Raw genomic sequence first — 21,639 nt, forward strand, 5'->3', positions numbered from 1 at the left:
CCATGCCCTTAAATAAGGCCACAGTCACAGCCAGGGCTTAATTTGTAGTTAAAGACGTGCCGGGGCTCAAACTACTTTTTTACATTCATAGTGGATGCACTCAGCCCAAAGGGTGCTGGGGCTATGACCTGCCAAGCCCAGAGGTGCCGGGGCTAAGCCCTGGCGCAAATTAAGCATTGGCCTTATTACCAGGGCGGCTTAGACCATCTGCATTCTAAGGAGGCTAAGAGCATCTGCATTATTCTGAAATAAAGGCCTGCTCCAGATGGCAGCATGAAATGCCAACTCGTTCCATGAGCCGCCTTGATTTCTAACCAGGGAGATGCTCCCACAGGCAGCACCGTGCCTGATTCAGAGCTCTCTGGGGCGGGGGAAGGGGGGGTGATAGCATGCAGGGAGACTTGGTGTCGATATGAGCCAAACCAGTGTCATACAGGCAACTGTGTCTCAGAACACAATGGGGAGCCCAGAGCCTGCTTATTAGAGTCTTGCTGCCTACAAGAGACTGCAAGCTATAAAAAGGCAACAGGGAACCGTTAATTAAATAGTAAATGATCAAATGGTTTTAGCTCCTTTCATCTGCATATAATTTACATTCTTAAGTTTAAATTTAGAGAGAATTTCTCCCCTCCCCTTCCGGCTTTCGGGTATGATAGCTTGTGGATAGCAATCTGAGGGGAGCTTATAAATACATAGTCAGGAGAGATGAAGTATTATTCCTTTTGTAAGACACTGCTTTGGATCAGCAGTCTCCGCCACCGAAACAATGATTCTATCCACAGCATACCTCCAGTTATTAGCCCTGAATGCTACTTTCCATCCAGGAAGACTCTGCATTAAATAGGTACAAGAATTAAGGGCTCAATTAAACCCAGGGGGAGCTTAAAGTGCTCAGCATCTCCAGGAGCTGCTTAGGATCAGGGCCTAACAGCAAATGCAGTAAAACAGTGGATCAGAGACAACCAAGCAAATATATTCCACAGAGTGCGTGCGCAATCAGACTTTGTATATACTAACATTAAGGAAAGGGCTTGTCAGGCGCTTTAGTTGGTACTGCCGGCATCAGTGAATGATAATTTTCAGACGTTTCTGTTGAGCCTTGGTGGATTCCTAGACTCAAGGCTACTGGGCCCTCCACAAATACAATAAATTTGATGGAGGCCTTCTCTCCTTTGGGAATTTACTCCCTTTCCAGCCCATCAGTGGCTAGAAAAAGGAGTAGCTTCACCAATGCAAATTTCAAGTGTAGAAAAGCAAAGCCATGATTTACACCAATGCACGTTACCCAGGGTTCAGAGAGGGGACTAGCTACCTTGGTACAAATTGCGGGTTTGTCTGCAAGGGGTTCTGGCTGCTGACTGATGGAACTGAGGCAAATTCCCACATTAGACACAGCCTTTGATTGGATAAAGCCCTCTCATAAGCTTACTTCTCAGTTATCCATAAGGATGTCACAGAGTTGGTTACATCAAATTGCACTCCATACCATACCCTCCAAACATTAGGGAAGTCCAGGTTTGACCTATACCTCATGCCCATGTGCAGGGAAGATAGCGAGCACTGCTTATGATTTGTGGGAGTTACAGGTGGAAATCACGCATGCTAGAAGGAGACTAGACTCACATGCAGGTTTTTTCCCCAACGGACCTAAATCATAGACTCCTAGCCACGTAAGGGTAGATCACTCCAGATTCTCTTGGCAATTCGGGGACTGAATATCCAGGAGGAGAACCCAGGAGCCAAGCCATTCGGTGGGCAATCTGTTAACTAAGGGACACAAACAGGGGTGGGGTTTGCTTACCCTTGTAACAAAGAATTTCCTCATGGCATACTGGTTGGTATAAGAATTTGGGAAGGGAGTAGACTCAGAAGTCACAGAGGGGGACCCCTTGCCGGCACTTGGGTTGGACTCTGGAGCTTTTCCATTGCCAGCTTTTCTTTCGCCCGTCTCTTCCATTTGCTCCATCATCTGGAACTCTTGGTTGTGCTCACTGTTAGACATTTCAGCCGTCTAAAAATCAAGCAAGACAGAACAACCAGAACATCTGATCAAATCTTTTGTATTACTGCTAAATGAAATGCAAGCACATGCCAACTGGGCAAAACCAAATGAATGCTTAAACCTCCAGGCTTTTCATTATCTGTGGCCTTGAAAATATCATTGAGCAGCATTAGTAAATGGCATTAACACAATAACATCACCTTATTCATTTGTAGCAGCTTTCATCCAAAGATCTCAAAGTGCTCTGTAAATATGAGGTAGGTCTCACAACCCTCCCTTTGAGGAGAGTACGTGTTATTCCTATTTCCAACACAGAAAGAAGGCATGGCCTGACCTAGGCCACCCAGGATTGTTGTGGAAAAGCTGGGAACAGAAGCTCCATTAGCTCAGTCCTGTAATTTAACCACTATGGACAATACTTCCGCCCAACGCGTGCCAAGACCATCGTCCAAACCTTCTTGTGAAAGAGTGGACTCACAGCTGCAGCACCTCCTTATGGCCAGACCTGGTGTAGCAGCTCTACCTCTCTAGCACCCCCTGCTGATGGTGGGTCTGGTTCTGCAGTGGTCTGTCTTCCTGTAACTCAGCCCACCAGTCAGGCGACAATTTGTTCCCACCCCTCTAAGATCACAAAGTCCAAAAGTCCCTAAGCACAAGGTCTTCAGCCTCAGCTCCAGGTCCTGTTGTCCTCACACCCCTCTGTCGGGTCTCCGTCATTCTTGTCCCCTTCTCTGGACACATGCCATCTTGCCACTGGCTAGTAGGAGAACCCAGGCCCAACCACTCTGCTGGGCTCCAGCCCAGGGATGCTGTAACCAGCAGCCAAGGACTGCTCCATCCCGCTCCCTGGACTTTTTCCTACTCAGCATCTCTCAGGTCTTCTCCTCCCAAACCTGTGGAGGTTGACCCTTCTCTCAGGGGCCTGGACTCGCAGGAATTTCCCTTGGAATCCCGTAACAAGCTCACAAACTGCCAGAGATAAACCCACTTCTGCCTTCCTTGGACCTGACATTACATCCCTCTCAATAGCCTTCCCAGATTCTCTCCTTTGAGCTTCCCACCAGATCCTGTACCCCTACGGTGGCTGCTCTGTAGCACTCCAGGCCACTTACCAGACTTCCCTGTTCCAGAGAAGATCCCAGGGCCAGCTCATCCCAACCTCTCTAGTCCCAGAAAGTGACTGCAACATTCCTCGCTCACTACCTACAGCCCCCTTCTAGTCTAAAAACTCCCTCTATGTACAGTCCTCTCCTAGCCCCACCCCAGCTGCACTTCCTCATCCTTAAGCGTGGCCCACCCTCCAGGTGCAGCTTGGTATGCTTACTGGTCTCCTTCTCTGTCCCACATTTGCCCTTTCCTTGCCTGCACGAGGCATATACCCCCTCACACTCCTGAAATCTTTGAAGGTTAGGATAGCACAGGACCTGGATCCAAAACAAATCTAGTTTTGATTTTAACAGGAGAAAACCTGGCCTGATGAACCCGAAGCCCACCTGAGAAGTTCTGCAAAAACAAAATCACTGGTCTCTCCCACCACACAAAAATCAGTGTTATGTTGTATCTATTTATTTACTAGGGTCCTTCTTTGATGACACCATACAGGACTTCCCAATCATCCCCCTTTCCAGAGAGTATGTTCAAGGGGACAGCATTTGCCGGGGAATAAATGAAGAACACAGGCCACATTCAGCAGTCAGTGTACAGCAAATGGCAGAGCTGCATGAAAGCCAACCTCAGGCATAGAAAAGGCAAGCAGCAATTTGCACCAGTTGGTAGCAATTAACATACCGTATGTGGAAAATCACAGGATGAGCACTCAGATTTTGTTTCCGTTTATTTCTGTGGCATCTCCTGCAGTCGTTAGCCTGGACACTTGTTTATTCCAACGATTCACTGAATGGGCATTGTTTCAAGCACTCGTCAGAGATATAACCCAGGATCTTGGGCTCCTCTGCACCTTTCTCTGATCAGAGGATAGGAATGCAGTCACTGTGTCGTGCTCTGTTCTGTGTTAATTTCACTTAGCAGGTGTGTGACTAGGAACAGGAGACCCTTGTGGGACTATTTAGGATTGGGCTGCAAAACAAAGTGAAGTTTGCAAGCTTGTTTTTCCTGCCTCTGAACCAAAGGCTCCTCCCAAAGGCGAGTCAATTTAAAAAGAAAAATCTTTCTTCCTACAGGGAAGACTCTGCTGTGTATTAAGGACTTAACACCACACTCAAAGGCTAGGTGAGCAAGAATGGGTGCCCTGTCTATGGGAAGAAAGTTTTTTTTATTTTTTTCATTAGCATCATCTCTCTTCTATGTTTTTTTCCCTGAGTTTAATTTATCGTTTTTTACTCTGCTCACTTATTCATCCACTTTGCATGCTGATCTCAGCCACCCAACTCCTGTTTTAACGTCTCTCCCAGTGAAACACAAATCTAACAGCAGAGATAGTTGAGGGGTTTCGACAAAATGGTGTTTTTGTTGGAAAATGCTGATTCTTCAAAACAAGGGAGAGAGAGCACACCTCCACACCTTAGCACTCACCTGAGATGTGGGACCCCTGGGCTCAAGTGCCTACGGTGTCTGATTTTCTTGGGGTGGATGTGATTTCTCTCTCTGGTGTTTGTCAAAAAAGCTTTGAACAGCCTCATGCAGAATAGAAAAAATTTCCAGAAAAACCTCAACAATTTTTTCTGAGACAAAAAAACTATTTCTCACCAACCCTCCCTATCAGCGTTTGAGTTCAAAGCCATGTTTCAGCCTGTTCAAAAATAGGCAAAACACATTTGCTGAGTCTCCGGTGAGTACTGCATTGTGCTTTGCAAAACACAGAACTGACACAGCTCTGTCCCCTGGGAGAGCTTGAATGGGACTGAGATAGAAAGAGTTAAAGGATGAGGGCAGGAGCAAATAACGTGATAGAGCTGATGGGGGTAAGCCCCTAAATAAAACTTCTGTGTGTGATTAGTTTATTGCTGGATAGAAGGCTGGTAACTATGGGTGGTTACCAGCCATCTCTGCCCTGTGAAGTTTACTCCTGGAGTACACTGTAAAAGTCACCCAATGCTGACAACAGGTGTTAGCAAGGGGTCCTGAATGTGGTTCAACTGCAAAAAGATGATTGTGGGGGTGACTTCATTATGCTGTCTAAGTACCATCCTGGGGAGGGAATATCAGGTACTAACAGGCTTTTCAATCTAACAGAGAAAGGCAGAAGACCAACCAGCGGCTGGACACTGACACCAGACAAATGCAATCTAGAATTTAGGCCATGCATTTTTAACAGTGAGGGTGGGTAGCCACTGGAACAGACTTGTAAGGGATGTGGTGGATTTTCCATCTCTTGATGGCTTTAACTCAAGACTGTCCAGCCTTGCTGGAAGAGATGCTTTAGCCAAACCCAAGTGTGCTGGGATGGAGCAGCGTGGGGCAAGGATGGCCCTGCCCCTCTGCACTTGAAAATCTGGAGAAAGCATTAAAAGGAGACCTGGACAACCCTGGGGAGGGACCAGACTCTTGAGTCTCTCCAGCCCTGAAAAGAGGGCTGGCAGCCTGCCGAGGCCCTGCCCTCGCAGGAGGAGGGTGCAGGACCCGGAGCAGAAGGGGAAAGAGGAGTCAGAGTCCCCCAGTGGACTCTGACATGGACAGTGACACTCCCAGGATGCTCTGGAGTCAGAGGGGCCCATATCCTGGAGGGAGTTGCCGACAGGTTTTTCTTTTCCTTTCTTTGGTTGAGCCCCGTTTGCTAACTGCGGGTGATTTTGTGGATTCGCCTGGGACCCCGAGAGGGGACATGGCTCCAGAGGCCTCGGCCAGAAGGTTGAGCGTCAGCCTGCTCGAAAGATGCCCCATAACTCCTGCTAGGATGGGGGATAATTGGACTCACGTATGAGCTCCGCGTGTTCCTCCTGGAAGGGGCACTCTACCATGGACAGATTCGTGATCCCAAGTGATGGGGCTCAATTCCGGGGAAACTGGGCGGGAGGTCAGAGTAGAAGATCTGATGGTCCCTTCTGGGCTTAACCTCTGCAACTCTCCGTGCAGCCTGGGTGCAGACGCTAAGGTTGCACCCCCGATACTGAGCTCGGCTGGTCCTCAGCACTGCACTTTCAATTAGCTTTCGCTCAGCAGCGACCGTGGACAATGCACACGCTCTGCAACTGGTCACCTCCGCGCTATTGACCAGGCTGCAGTGCAGACCGCAAGCAAACGAAGGGCTCGCTGGCTTTTTACACCATAAAGAGGAAACACAGAAAAACAAGCTACCTTTTCAGTGCACAGTAATGGACACTAAGAACTTCCCTCAAGTAGCCTGATTTTTTACTGGGATGTGGCTATAAAGCCAGTGGATCTACCCAACTGAGGTTTTCCTGGTTTGGTGGAATCCCTTGGTGAGGGAAAGCAAATGAAGCCAGCTCCTGCACTACTCTCTTGGTGGCACTGGACGTGGGGCCATGCCAAGGGGGAAAGGAGCGTGTCCAGGGCACCATCCAAATCCCCAGCTGCCACTCGCACCCCAAACTGTTCTACACACCGCTGGCGGCTGAGCTGTCTCTGCTGGCCATGGGATTGGGAAGCTCGTTTGCAGAGTTTCCCCTCCCGGATATCTCGTTTTTATTCCAGTAGGAAGTAGGGCCAAGAGGCCCCAATTGAGATCAGATCCCTATTCTGCCACGTGCAACACCCCTTCCCACCTCACACACTGTAAGACACCTCTGGCCTTGAACAGCTTACAGTTTAAGCAGACAAGATAGACAAAGGATCCGGAAAAGAAAGCCCCAACCAGCACACAGGTGCATCTGAGAACCTGGGCTTTCATTACAGAATGTCGCAGGGTTTACCAGGAAGGCTGGCTCCAGTGTAGAGGCTGTTGGATTTGCTAAGAGATCGGCAGAGCCACAGTACATCTGGGATTTGATGCCTCCCAACAGGATGGTGTGCGCCCAAGGGAAGCCCTCAGCTCTACGCCCCCAGCCTATAGAAAAGTGTCAGAGTTTGCAAAAGATGTGTGTTTTGCCACTGCACTAGAGATATATGCATCAGCTCAGGCCACAAGAGACTTCTTCTGAAGTTAGGGCAAAGGCATGATATTATTACCCCCGCTTTCCTGCTGCGCTATATAGTGACCCATGAGGCAGATACATCTTCTCCATCTTCTACAGAGTTTGCTTTTGCTCATTTCAAAGGAGGCTCAGCCATTGTCCTCTCTTTACGTACAACTTCAGAGAACTTCTAACCCTGAAATTAAGTTAAAGTCCTTTGAATGTTTGCTAATTAACCCGAAACTGACATTAACCACTTCCTTTCAGCGTTTCTGGGTATCCGAACAAATAGACTTCTTCTGCATATTTCAATTGCCTGGCATTTTATATTGTGAAAGATCTAAGCAACATCTTTCCTAGACAGCTCTTTGCATTTAAATTACGGACTCTCTTATTGGTAAAGTCATTCCCACCCAGCATTGCTGAATTGTGTAATGGAGGTGTAAGGCTCAGGGAGGACCTACCACATAGCATGAATCAAATGAAGACATCAAAGGGCTGACAGTGTGACAGGTTTCTCAGAGCATGCGACAGCCGCTCCACTACAGGAAGCTTTGGGGATATTTACAGGGAGCTCCTCCCAGTTATATGGGGCAGCATGGGAGAAAGGACAAAGATGCTTGTTTGACAATTTAACTCGTGGGCAATGGAGCCTGGCTTCCCAGGAACTGGGAACGGACTAGTGTGTTGGCAGCAATGCATTCACACTGTGGCCTACCTATGGCTTTTGTTCCAGGGAGATGGTCCAAAGACCAACCCCTGCATTAGTTGGGGTGTACTCCATCAGCGCAATGGGTGGGTGGGCAGTGTACACAAATATAGGGACTTTGTCCTCTTCACTGGCACTCTCATGATGTTTTCATCAAGTGACTCTTTTTGTATACTGATAAAGAATTGAAATGCTCCTGTGAGGTAGGCAAGCTATTGTGATCCCCCATTTTGCAACTGGGGAAATTGAGGCAGAGCACAGCTTTGGCTCACCCAAATCAAGTGACAGAGCCAGGAAGAGAAACCCAGGCCCTTCCCCTAAACCCCAGACAACAGTCCTTCCCAGAGGCTACTGAGCCAAATTGCTGGTTGAAGAGGAGGGAAACTGCCACCTACTCAGAGGAATGGAGAGATCTGGAGTAAATGGTAAAAGAGACTTGAGATCAGGACACCAGGGTTCTACTGGCTCTGCCACTAACTCACCGCATGGCCTGTAATCGATCAACATTTGCCTGGTGCTTTGGGATCCTCAGATGGAAGGCATCACAGAAAGTAATAACAAGACCACCTCGCTGGTCTATTGTGCTCTTCATGTCTCAAACTGCTAGTGGACCTGATCACCAGCCTGGGACAAACAATCGGCCGTTCTCAGTTCAGTCTATGCCCTGTCCGCAGGGCCCTCTTTATTCTTCAGTGCAAATAAAAAAACCCGGAAATGTGTAACAATAACAAAGGTATTGCGATGGGTACCCGCATGGCCCCACAGTATGCCAACATTTTTATGGCTGACTTAGAACAACGCTTCCTCAGCTCTCGTCCCCTAATGCCCCTACTCTACTTGCGCTACATTGATGACATCTTCATCATCTGGACCCATGGAAAAGAAGCCCTTGAGGAATTCCACCATGATTTCAACAATTTCCATCCCACCATCAACCTCAGCCTGGACCAGTCCACACAAGAGATCCACTTCCTGGACACTACGGTGCTAATAAGCGATGGTCACATAAACACCACCCTATATCGGAAACCTACTGACCGCTATTCCTACCTACATGCCTCTAGCTTTCATCCAGATCATACCACTCGATCCATTGTCTACAGCCAAGCGCTACGATATAACCGCATTTGCTCCAACCCCTCAGACAGAGACAAACACCTACAAGATCTCTATCATGCATTCCTACAACTACAATACCCACCTGCTGAAGTGAAGAAACAGATTGACAGAGCCAGAAGAGTACCCAGAAGTCACCTACTACAGGACAGGCCCAACAAAGAAAACAACAGAACGCCACTAGCCATCACCTTCAGCCCCCAACTAAAACCTCTCCAACGCATCATCAAGGATCTACAACCTATCCTGAAGGACGAGCCATCGCTCTCTCAGATCTTGGGAGACAGACCAGTCCTTGCTTACAGACAGCCCCCCAATCTGAAGCAAATACTCACCAGCAACCACACACCACACAACAGAACCACTAACCCAGGAACCTATCCTTGCAACAAAGCCCGTTGCCAACTCTGTCCACATATCTATTCAGGGGATACCATCATAGGGCCTAATCACATGAGCCACACTATCAGAGGCTCCTTCACCTGTGCATCTACCAATGTGATATATGCCATCATGTGCCAGCAATGCCCCTCTGCTATGTACATTGGCCAAACTGGACAGTCTCTACGTAAAAGAATGAATGGACACAAATCAGACGTCAAGAATTATAACATTCAAAAACCAGTTGGAGAACACTTCAATCTCTCTGGTCACTCGATCACAGACCTAAGAGTGGCTATACTTCAACAAAAAAGCTTCAAAAACAGACTCCAACGAGAGACTGCTGAATTGGAATTAATTTGCAAACTGGATACAATTAATTTAGGCTTGAATAGAGACTGGGAATGGATGAGTCATTACACAAAGTAAAACTATTTCCCCATGGTATTTCTCCCTCCCACCCAACCCCCCACTGTTCCTCTGATATTCTTGTTAACTGCTGGAATTAGCCTACCTGCTTGTCACCATGAAAGGTTTTCCTCCTTCCCCCCCCTGCTGTTGGTGATGGCTTATCTTAAGTGATCACTCTCCTTACAGTGTGTATGATAAACCCATTGTTTCATGTTCTCTGTGTGTGTGTATATAAATCTCTCCTCTGTTTTTTCCACCAAATGCATCCGATGAAGTGAGCTGTAGCTCACGAAAGCTTATGCTCAAATAAATTTGTTAGTCTCTAAGGTGCCACAAGTACTCCTTTTCTTTTTGCGAATACAGACTAACACGGCTGCTACTCTGAAACCAATAACAAAGGAATAACCCTGTTCCCAAACTCGATGGTGGGGCTCTATGGCTGAATGGCTCGAGCTTCCCCAGCCCGGGGTGTGCGCAGAGCCTGCTTTCCCTTTCTCAGCTTCTGCTGCAGCCATGGGACAGTGCACACCTAGTCCTCTCCTGGTCCCAGGCTCCCTCATGGAGCTGGGAATCTTCTTCACCATCCCTACCTGGGAATCCTCACCAGGCCAGAAAAGGGATGCTGTTCCCCGTTGCCCCTGGCCCTTAAAGGGACCAATGCCCTGTTACACTGCTTTGCAACGGCAGGCAAGTATCATTATGCGATGAGATCAAAATCACCATATTGATTGTCCTAGCGTAGACCTCTCACTCCTCTTCCCCAACCTGACATCTGAGACCAGATTTTCTTCTTACCACAACTCTGAGGTTCTGGCCCCGGCCCCAGAGCGTCCTGCAGCACACACTCTAGTTTTGCCTAGCAATGTTTCTTCCGGCAGCACCTGCCCCCCCACCCTCTGTATGCTCAAGGAATTCACCTTCAATAAACAAGCCTCACAAAGGGAACCAGCATTGGAGTGGCTGACTGCAGGGAGGGTTTGCCACAATGTCAGGCCCACCTCTTCTGCCAGTGGCTGCCTTCACATGCTGGGAAGGAGTCCAGCCCCCAAAGGCAGGCACTTCAGGATCCTGAGATTGGAAAAGAATGTCACCCCTATTAACTAATATGAAATGTATCAGATGTTCCAGAGCTTGGCAATCTAGCGTCACCTCCTTGAAAAACGGGGTTCATGGCGATGATCACTGTGGGGATACAGACTGGAATAGCAGGAGTGGGTTTTGGCCACATTCGAACAGAATGCTGTTACTTCGTAAGGGACCGTGGTATTCAGCGTTCCGTCTAGACATGCTCCAGTTCAGTCACAAGCTGTTGGGCCCGATGCAGGAGTAAGCAGGTGACACCCATAGCCTACATAGGAAGTCAGGCAAGATTGCTCAGAATGTTCTTCAAAAGTGATAAATCTTCCATACCCTGGGAAGACTTGGAGAAGCCGATGAACAAAAGGTCCTCCTGAGACACAGACTTGGAGGATCTGGGCAAACACAATCAAGCGAGGTCACAGACTGCCGGGGTGCTGAGCAACCATCAAGAAGATGCGCTCCCAAGCAGCTCAGAAAGGGTCACTTAGCAACTGGCAATTCCACACAGCGGACTAACAGAGTGTGAATCCTGGACTTAGTCCATCAATTCCTTCCAAGCCAGTAGCACCACCAGGATGGTCCTGCTCAGCTGTGGAGTTGGTGGGTGGGGCAAAGAGGAGAGAGCATTAGCCTCAGGGCTTTTAAAAGCTGGAGCCCTAACAGAGCTTTACATAAGAACGGCCCTACTGGGTCAGACCAAAGGTCCATCTAGCCCAGTATCCTGTCTTCCGACAGTGGCTAATGCCAGGTGCCCCAGAAGGAATGAACAGAACAGGGAATCATCAAGTGATCTATTCCTGGTAGCCCATTCCCAGCTTCTGGCAAACAGAGGCTAGGGACACCATCCCTGCCCATCCTGACTAATAGCCACTGATGGACCTATCCTCCATGAATTTATCTAGTTCTCTTTTGAAACCTGTTATAGTCTTGGCCTTCACAACATCCTCTGGCAAAGAGTTCTACAGGTTGACTGTGCATTGTGTGAAAAAAATACTTCCTTTTGTTTGTTTAAACAATAGCTTTCTAAAGAAAGCTTGGCCCGGGAGGATGGTAGTATTAGCATGAAACTTCACATGGGAAGAGCAAGTGCATACAAGAGAACAACATTCCACCTGCGTGCAGATATTGGTTGGATGTAATCATCCCAGCACAGTGCTATGGGTTATTATATCTGACCCGCAGCAGAGACGCTCACCTCCACTCACCAATATCTTCTAATGCCTCAAGGAGATGAAGACAACCATCATCTCCATAGCCCCAGTTATCTTATCCCAAGAAGAGGAAGCACTAAAATAAGAATTGTGCTTGGGAGAACAGAATGTGCCTGATTGCAAAGACCAGATGCACCATTCAGGTCTCCCAGCCTCTCTGTCAGTTACTTCACCAGCTCTACAGGAATCAATTCTGTGTAAACTCCTCAAAGCAGTTAAGAGCTCAGAGGTGCTGCTGCCTGGCAATGCCATCCAACATGGGCATCAAACTGCACCCACAATGTGCCCTATAAAGTCATATTGAAGTTGGCACTGCCTATAAGCCAACCTCATACGTATGCAGTGCCTGCTCATTTCAATGAAGTCCTTAAAGCCCAGTGACCCATCTCTAAACTGTCTTTTTTTATGAATAAGGGCAGGCCCAGAGGGCTACTGAAGACCTGCAGCCCCGCCAAGGAAGTCCAGTTGTTGTATAGTACTTTATGCTGGGAGCCCGACAAGGCATGAGGAGCTGGGGGGGAAATCATGGGTCTGCTACAAAAATGGTCTCGCAACTTAGGTATACGTTTATTGGCTCACACACAATTAGATACGGCAGCTCAGTGGTTCTCCAACCACTGACTTTGGACCATCAGTGATTTGCGCAGCCTGCCTGGAAGTCTGCAGAGTGAACGCAGGCGTGAAGATGGCTGGAGGCCAGAAAGGTGGGGCTGGCAGGGCCTTTCTTCCCTACAAAGGGGGCCCAGCAGCAGCTGCTACTCACTGGGTTGCTTCCAGGTTTATTATACCCTGCCCCCACCTCCACATTGGCTGCCTCCTCATCCGACTGGATACATCCCGTGGCCAAAAGGAATCTCTGCTTTGCCGCAGCCAGCAGGGCTCTGTTCCAAGGGTGCATTTGCCATGTGGCTTCTGCTGGCCGGGAGATGTGGAGTTGGTCCAGCAGCACCTGCATCTCAGTGGCTGCTCATTTGAACAGCCACCAGGTGGCAGTGCAGGGACAGGGACTGGGGAGCCGCAGAGACCTCCAGAAAAATCTCCAGTATTTTGCCACAAGAAAGTAATTGGTAGCCCAAAAAGTCGCCACCAATTTTTGTCCCCGAGGACAAAAGTAGTTTTGTCTACTTTCAAAAGTAGAACTATTGGTAAAAAATTACCAAGAGTGGCAACAGCAGGCGCAGACTGACAGAACTGGAGAAGCACTGAGATAGCCAACACAAAATGCCACCTAGTGGCTGTTAAAAGAAAAGGAGTACTTGTGGCACTTTAGAGACTAACAAATATATTAGAGCAGCATCCGATGAAGTGAGCTGTAGCTCACGAAAGCTTATGCTCTAATAAATTTGTTAGTCTCTAAGGTGCCACAAGTACTCCTTTTCTTTTTGCGAATACAGAATAACACGGCTGCTACTCTGAAACTAGTGGCTGTTGTTGGCCATTGCAGATTTGCAATTCATTTTGCATTCAGAAAGTTGAAGCTGGGGAGTCAGCATGTGTGTATGCAGACATGCCCCAGAACTGCAGTCCTGGCACTCCATCATTTGCATGTGCCACTGATTAGCTCAACATCACTGCTTTACAGTTAAACCCACAGACAACCCTCCTCCTGCTGCTCAGAGACTCCATCTGACACGGCTGCAACTACTGGCCCGCACACATTAGGGAAGGAGGACATTGCCCATTCAAGCGTGTCAAGATCCAGACCTCAACGCTGGGCACTTCAATGAGAACATGAATTGTCAGGCAGAGAGCATTTGGGAATGAGGTGCATTCTCAGTCCTGAATGCGTGTGCTGAGAAGGGAAGGTTCAGGTCAGCTTAAATTGATGTAATAGCTCAGTGCTGTTCACCCAGGAACAACTTATCCCTAGGGTTTTAGGGAGTACGACACAGTGTGACAAACCCACCGGACTTCCTGTTTCTCTCTTTGCTGCACAGCATGACCGCTGGGAAGTCCATGGCAGCAGATGAGATAGAACTCAAATTCTCCTGCTCTAAAATCACAAGGCCCCCGCCACCTAAGCAAAAAGAGAATCATCAGAGGCAGTGTCTGGTATAGGTCCTAGGACACACAATTAAACAGTTCTAGTACCATCCAGTAGAATGTGGTGGTACAAATACACACCAGCCAGTTCATTTCAGTACAATGAAGAGGATCAAATAACCTGCCAAAACAATTTACCCAGCAGGGAATAATAACACAGTATTTTATGACAGGTTTCAGAGTAGCAGCCATGTTAGTCTGTATCCGCAAAAAGAAAAGGAGGACTTGTGGCACCTTAGAGACTAACAAATTTATTTGAACATAAGCTTTCATGAGCTACAGCTCACTTCATCAAATGCATCCGATGAAGTGAGCTGTAGCACACGAAAGCTTATGCTCAAATAAATTTGTTAGTCTCTAAGGTGCCACAAGTCCTCCTTTTCTTTTTCCAGTATTTTCTTTTTATTTTTCCAGTATTCCAACCTTCTCCATACGAGAGTGTGAACTGAGGAGGTGGTTTTGGATTACAGAAATACATGGAACGAGGTTCAACAGTTTCAGTCCCCCCGGAGGGTCATTTTGCCTTGAATGTCCCCAAAATACAGAAGGTCTTCCGGAGCCAGCAAGACATAGACACAGCTACCAAATCCAGCTCTGCTCCCAGATCTGAGGCGTGGATTCAAGCAGTTGATTTTTGAGGCTTCTCTGAAGCTCAGCCACAAGCCTGAAAACTGGCCAGTTGGATAGGATTTGTGGTGAAAGAGTCTCACGGCACTGTCCCAGCACAGCATACTAAATCAGGGGCCTTCAGCACAAAGAGCAGTATGATGAAGTACTAGACTACACCTCATTTCACATGAACCCCATGGACCGTGCAACCTGCTTTTAAACCAGGCTTTACTGGGCCTGAGAATGGCAGTATGGACTGCAATGGTGTTCAGGAGGCCGATATTAAAGCAGTAGCCTGGGGGACCTGAATTCAACTTCTGGCTCTGCCACAAACTCCCTATTTTCCACTGAATGCATCCGATGAAGTGAGCTGTAGCTCACGAAAGCTTATGCTCAAATAAATTTGTTAGTCTCTAAGGTGCCACAAGTCCTCCTTTTCTTTTTGCGAATACAGACTAACACGGCTGCTACTCTGAAACTGACTCCCTGTGTAACCTTGGGTACATCATTTCCCCTCTCTGTGTTTCTTTACCTCCCAGGGTGTTGGGCGGATAAACATATTAATGATGGAGAGGGCATATATGTCCCTAGATAGAAGCGGGAGAGGTTACACTGAGCTTCTCTCTCTAGTGTTTGTAAATCCAAGCACTCCTCAAGAGAAGGAGATTTTTTTAAACAAAAGCTCATGTCTAAAGCAAGAACTCCACACAGGTAACTACCAGCCTCACTCTGTAGAATAGCCTGAGGAAAGCTTTGATGGCAGCAGACTCTTGGAAGAGCAAAGGGCCAGGCAAGCAGCGCAAACAAGCATTTGTGGCAGAAAAAAAAAAAAAAAAGGAGGAAAATGTGTCTGCAGAAGGGTCTGAAGGAGAAAGTTCTCCCTCCCCCGCCAGTCCCTTAGCTCCAATTCTTTCCCTCACCTCATTTCTTTAGTTCAGTCCATTCAAATACCTTGTCTCTTTGGCATTTGGGAAACTGGGTTCTCCCTCCTTAATGGAAACGCTGCCTACAGGCCTTGCTTGTGAATTTCACCCAGTCTGACAAAGTGGTTTGTCTAGTTTAAAAGAAGGCTACAACTAGAATGGTGCCGTGGGTTTTACAGGAATAAAGTGACTGTCCCTGTAAGGTGTGGCAGGAAATATTAACCGTAAAGGCCCTGCAACAATAAAGATGGCTTTCCCAGTCACACAGCAGCTGTGGCATCGAAGGCAAAGACTTCCTGGGTTTGGAGCTGTCATATACACCCCGCTCCCACTTCTCCTACCTCTCGACCTCTCCTGCTGGAAGCTCGCAGCACAGAGAACTCCACACTGGGGGCTTACCTGCCTCAGGTGAGCTGCTGCAGGAATCTTGCTCTCTCTCTGCCAGCCAGTCAGGGAAGGATTCAGATAGGATTTCAGGTAGACCGACCAGGAAGTTCAGCTGCTGCTGACTGAGAGGAACCGGGTTGGCGCTATTGTCCGTTCAGACACCCAAAGCCAGCGAGGGGCATTCTCTCACTCTGTTTTTAGGGCTCTGGGGATTTGTGGGCTCACGCAGCTGCTAAGTACAAATGTTTTCTAAATGGACAGGGTAGGACTTGGGTGCAGCTGATTTCCCTCTGTTTGCCTTAGAAGGAGTGGCAGCTTTGTGACTGCTGCACATACCCAGCCCATAACAGAGGCGATACTGGGACTATGGATCAGGGTCAGTATATGCTAGTCACCCTGCCCTGCGCTCAAGCCACAGAAGGGGAGAATTTGTTACAGCCCCAGCTACACAGCCTGGCTCTTTAGTCCAAGGAGCAGAGACCCATGCTTTCAGCTCCAGAGCCTGACATTACAGCAGACAGGACAGGACAGGGACAGCACAGTTCCTGGGATTGGCGGCCATCACAAACTCCCCAGGTAACAATTTCAAAAGTGCCTAAATCCCTTCTGAAAATGGGCTCTAGGCTCACTTCAGCACATTTTACCCTTCCTCAGGCGTTTTCTGCTGTGGTATTTTACTGTGCATTTCAAACATACACAGGCCTGAAAGGAAACTCTGGATCCAAACACCCCCAAAGTGCCAGGGGATTTAGAATCCAGACGGAGGGCTGTGTTTCCTACCAGGCCTCATAGCTCTTCCTCAGAAATTCAGAGGAGGGAGGGGACTACATACAAAGCAAAACACCTGGAAAGGTCATGAAATTTGATCCAAGCAGAAATCTGCTCCCCGGCTCAGCTGCGTCAACAGTCATAAATGGATCGATAAAGCAGCCCCATTTGCTGTCCTCACTAGGCACTGCACATCCACCTTAAAGTCCCAGCGCTGCTTTGCTGGTCCCAGAACTGGGAGGATGATGATACCAGGTGGGATTGTGAACAGCCCCTAGCGCCAGAAGGAGAGAGAATGGACAGATGAGTGGAGCTGGCTGAAACATTTAGAAATGTTGATGAAAAAAATATAGGTCCAAATTGTCACAAAACTTTCACCAAAATTTCATCTTTTTTTTTTTTTTTTTTTTTTAAAAAAACCATCTCTGTGGCTGGTTGAAAACGTTGAAGTTTTAAAAAAATTCTTATCAAAATTGCACATTTCAGTTAAAAAATGAGTGACGTTTCACAAACATTTTTATGAAAGATTCATCCTGTTTTTCATTCAGCTCCACCTATTCTAAGGTCTAACAAGATCCGAAGGCTGGAAGCTAAAACTAGACACATTCAGGCTGGAAACAAGGTGCACATTTTTAACAGTGAGGGTAATTAAATCACTGGAACAACTTACCAAGCGCTGTAGTGGATTTCCATTATGGGCAATTTTGAAATCAAGCCTGGATGTTTTTCTAAAAGGCTTGCTCTAGTTCAAGCACATCCATTGAACTGAAAGCAGGAATTAATACAGGGAAGTCCCATGGTCTGTGTTAAGCAGGAAGTTAGATTAGATGATCGTAATAGTCTCTTCTGGCCTTAAAAGTCTATGAATATAGGTAGGTCCACACAACTCCATCCAGTAAAGGACAGAGACCATCCCACTTGTGTGTTCGGAAAGCACCTGCAGGGCACTATCATAATTAAGCAATAATAATTATAATGGGTCAGTGTTTGTGGGCATTGCGGAGGAAGTGAGTCCCTAGGAGGGATCTGAAAGGGCATGGCACATCGGCACCGACAGGTGCGTGGGACAACAAGGTGGAGCATGGAGAAGGGAACGAAGGGAGAACTGCGACCGGAATTGCTGGTGGTGTTGGGGAGGGAGAGGAAGACATTTCAGAATGAGATCCAAGAGATAGGCCGGTCCAGTGTTGTGCGGAGCCTTGAGGGACAAGGAGAGGAGTTTGAGTGAGTTACAGCAGGCAGGGTGGCATCAGCGAGAGAGGAATGAGATCATCAGAGCAGCTGGCAAAGAAAGATCATCTCTGCAGTGGAACAAAAGCTGGCTCAAGAGAGGCAAGAAGGATCAACTTCTGCTTAACTCCGTTCACTTTATGTTTATTTCCTCCCAACCCAACCGCCTCCCCTCTGTCTGTTTCATCCACTTCTCACGTCCTGTCTGATATGTAGCTTCTGAGCTCTTTGGGACAGGGATTGACTTCTTCATTACATGTCTGTAGAGTGCCCAGCACAGGAGGGCCAGATCCTTGGATAGGGTTCCTAGCCTCTGCCCCAGTGGAAATAACAAATCATCACGGATGGAGGAGGACTAGAATGTCACTCGCCCGGCAGACCAAGGCACTGCTAACACAAGTGATAAGGACGCCCCGGTCACGTACCCTCTCTCATGTATTTTTAGATTGGACACTGTTGAAGAGGTGGCTCTCCCTGGCACTCAGCCTCCCCTTGCCTTTCATTGAACTTGACTTTCTACCCATCCTTGGTGGTGCGGGAGCTGCAGTTGACAATGAAGGACAAACGGGAGGAAGTGAGATTGGTTACAAGTGCTAATCTAATGACAGCAGACTCCAGATGGTGACCGGCCCTACAGATTGCCCCCTACCCCCACCCGGGGGCAGCAGAAATGGATGTTGGGATCGAAATAGAAGAACGAAACGCTGTCAAGTGGCATGCGGGAGATGCCACTGCTCTGCCAGCGCAGGGAGCAGGGGTACTGCCTCCAGGCAAGGCACAGTCACCAGGCCCTAGGATAGGCTTGCTGGAGCACCGAGTACGCAGTTCTTACACTTGGAGTCATGGAGCCCCGCACTCCAGTCCTGCTGCCAGTGCTGGGAGTGGAGATCCAGCGGGCAAGTTACAGGGAGAGCTACCAGTGCAGGAACTGCAGCGTCTGCAGCAAGAATGCACGGTTGCTTGCGCTGCTTTGTGCTTCCTGGGTGCATGGTGAGGAGGGCGAAGCAGCCGAAAGCAGCGCTCAACATTGACGGGAACAAGGTGGACAGGTCACTGTGGGAAATACTAGCAGGAGAGTTCATAACACCAGCTCAGGATTGAATACACAGCAGGTGGGAGACCCCAGGAGACCGTCCGCCCTCTCTGCAGCCACCGGGAAGTGATCTGGAGCTCTCCCGCCTATCAGATGGATGCTGCCAATTATGCAGGATCTCTGTTCCTTCCACAGGGTGGGATCCAAGGCGAAGGTAAATGTCTGCACCCCCTTGCTGCCATAACTCATTTGGCCATCCGGTGGCAGCACATGGCAGCTGATAGCACCATGCTGTGCGTGCCAAAGCAGAAGGACATTTTGTTCCAGAGACAAAGCTGAGTGATACCCCCGAGGACATGTGCCTTTTTTTTTTTTTTTTAAAGACAGGCAGGGATATTATTAGGCGTGTCCTAATCAGATTCCCCTTTACCTTCTCTAGAGCACCTAGGTTGTATTGCTTCATCACCAGCACACCACCCCATTGCACACACTGCATCCTGACACGCTCCTTTGTGACGGGAGTTTGGATGTTTAAAAATCAGCCCCGCTACCGAAAACAGATGGCAGCAGTTTGAGGGTTATTGATTATTGCAGGGTTGTTGCTGGCAAAGGGAGGGCAAAGACTGACGCGGCTGTTCCAAGCCGAAGAGGGAGGTAGCAAAAGAGGCACGGGGGGGGGAATGCACAAAGGAGGAAGGACACTCCTTCTAAACACTTGGAAATCAAATGTGGCATTAGGGAATCTTCTTGGCTAACATGTCTCACAAATCTTGTCCCCTAAACTCAGCCTAAGCCGGAGTCAAACTTTTTCTGAGGTTAAAAAAAAAAAAAGTTGAATTTATTTCCCACATTATTTTTCATTTCCGTCTCCATCCGCCAGGCCGTCAAGCGCCAAAGGACAAACACTGCAGCCGTTTCCAACTCAACCAGGAGCAGAGTCCCAGAAATCTGGTGAGGAAAACCTGCTCTCTCTAGATTTCCAAGACCAGGTTTCCAGAGATCCCAATAAGCAACCCAACTTTAGGGTATTTGTATGAACTGCATCTCCGGAGTTGCTGAAGTTTGCCCAGCACAAATCCCAACACCTTCGAAGTTCAAAGCACTGAGCATGGTGTCTTGAGAATAAACGGCTGTTTAGTTTGCTCTTAATGCTTTAAGCAAAATGTAAGGGTCCTGTTGCCCCCTTACTAACATTCAGTGGGGGTGTTTTAGTTGCTAACTCCCAGTAGTAAATGGGGGAAGGGTCAATGTGGAATCAGGACCCTGAGACTGACAGTCCCCAGGTACAATGGGGAGAGGCCAATGCTCCAAGTCAGCCTGAATGACAGGGCGGGCAGACTAATGAGGGAGTCAGGAGCACAGGGAGATCCTGTGTCCATATGAGCTGGACATGCCTGGGTCAGATAGAGTGGTGCCGAGCTAAGGAGAAAACAGGGGCCCAAGCTGAGCTGGGGAGCAGAGCTGTGCCAGATCCAGAGGGGCCAGAAAAGCAGCCCAGAGAGAGCAGACCCTGTCTTGGGAGCAGAGCTGCAGCAACCAGAGCCAGAGGGGCCAGAGAAGCAGCCCAGGGAGCTGGAGGCAGAGCAGCAGCAGCCGTGCTGAGACCGAGTGGTGCCGCTGGGGCTGGAGCAGTCTGGAGCTGGGTGCGGTGAGCAGCTGGGGAGACCGAGGGGGACCCTGGGCAGTGGGCCCAGCACAGGGAGACGCCTCAGCCAGAGGCTCTGCAGGCCAGATTCGGAGGGGGATTGGTAACCCTGACAGAGAGGGGGCAATGCTGGGAAGAAGGGTCCTACCACTTAGAGCCTGAGAGCGTGTGGCCACCACCAGAGCAAGTATCCAACCCACAGCATCCCTGCAGCACAGCCAGGGCCTGAGAAGAAGGCCGGGGACTGACAAGAAACAGACTGTGAACTGCCCTGACGTTCCAGAGACACCGTTTGTGATGTTCCCTGCCACAGAGCCGGGTGCTGTGTTTCCTTTAACCTTTCCCATTTTTCCTTATTCTTTTTAAAATTAATTGTTGATTAAATAACTTGCATTTGCTTTAACTTGTATGTAATGATCAGTGGGTCAGAGAAGTGCCCAGTGCAGAGAGAGTACCCCGGAGTGGGGACACCCTGGCCCCTGTCCTAGGTGACCGCAGCAGGGTTGGGGGTCGAGCCCCCCAGGAATCCTGGGCCCAGCCTTGTTGGGGTTACGAGGACTCTGCCAGACAGGAGAGTGGAAGAGGAGTCCTCAAGGGTAAAGGAAGTGGGAGCGAGGACTCAGATCCTTTCGCTAGTCCACTTCACCAGGGTAGTGCAGAAGCCAGGAAAGTTCCCCACAAGAGCGGGACTATTCCCTTGCTTATATAATCTTGATTCTCATATGCAGGGAGATGCAAATGCCCCTTCTCTCGACACCCCAGTCACTTAGCTCAATCATCTGACTTAATGTCGAGTCCTTCCCATTGGTGAGATTCACAGCTATGCCCAAGGATGGACTAGGTATGCTTAACCCTGTGTCAGCTAGCGGGACGGACTATATGACCTCTTGAGATCCCTTCCAGCCCTACATTTCAATGATTTTATGCATCTGCCATGTGTTACAGGGATATCACTATGTACAACAACATACCTTGCAGAGGTATAACTCAAGTGGTGCCCCTATCCTGATTCCTGTCCAGACACAAAAATCTCTAACTCCTATCAAATGGGGCTTTATATT

The 21,639-nt window shown here is 48.6% G+C and overlaps 1 protein-coding gene across 3 annotated transcripts in view; it reads right to left on the reverse strand.

Annotated features, from left to right (window-relative positions):
- TPRG1 (tumor protein p63 regulated 1) overlaps positions 1-21,639 on the reverse strand; it is a 113,294-nt gene that overhangs the window by 62,289 nt on the left and 29,366 nt on the right. For 2 of the 3 annotated variants that reach the window (XM_043492530.1, XM_043492529.1), the window contains exon 2: positions 1,802-2,009. In XM_043492530.1, coding sequence (XP_043348465.1) covers positions 1,802-2,002 — 201 coding nt within the window. In that variant the 5' untranslated portion in view covers positions 2,003-2,009. Of the gene's footprint in view, positions 1-1,801; positions 2,012-15,914; positions 16,814-21,639 lie in introns of those variants that run through there. The other variant, XM_038416555.2, reaches the window with a different exon arrangement.

Source organism: Dermochelys coriacea, chromosome 9 (genome assembly GCF_009764565.3).
Source record: "Dermochelys coriacea isolate rDerCor1 chromosome 9, rDerCor1.pri.v4, whole genome shotgun sequence".
Taxonomy (NCBI): Eukaryota; Metazoa; Chordata; order Testudines; family Dermochelyidae; genus Dermochelys; species Dermochelys coriacea.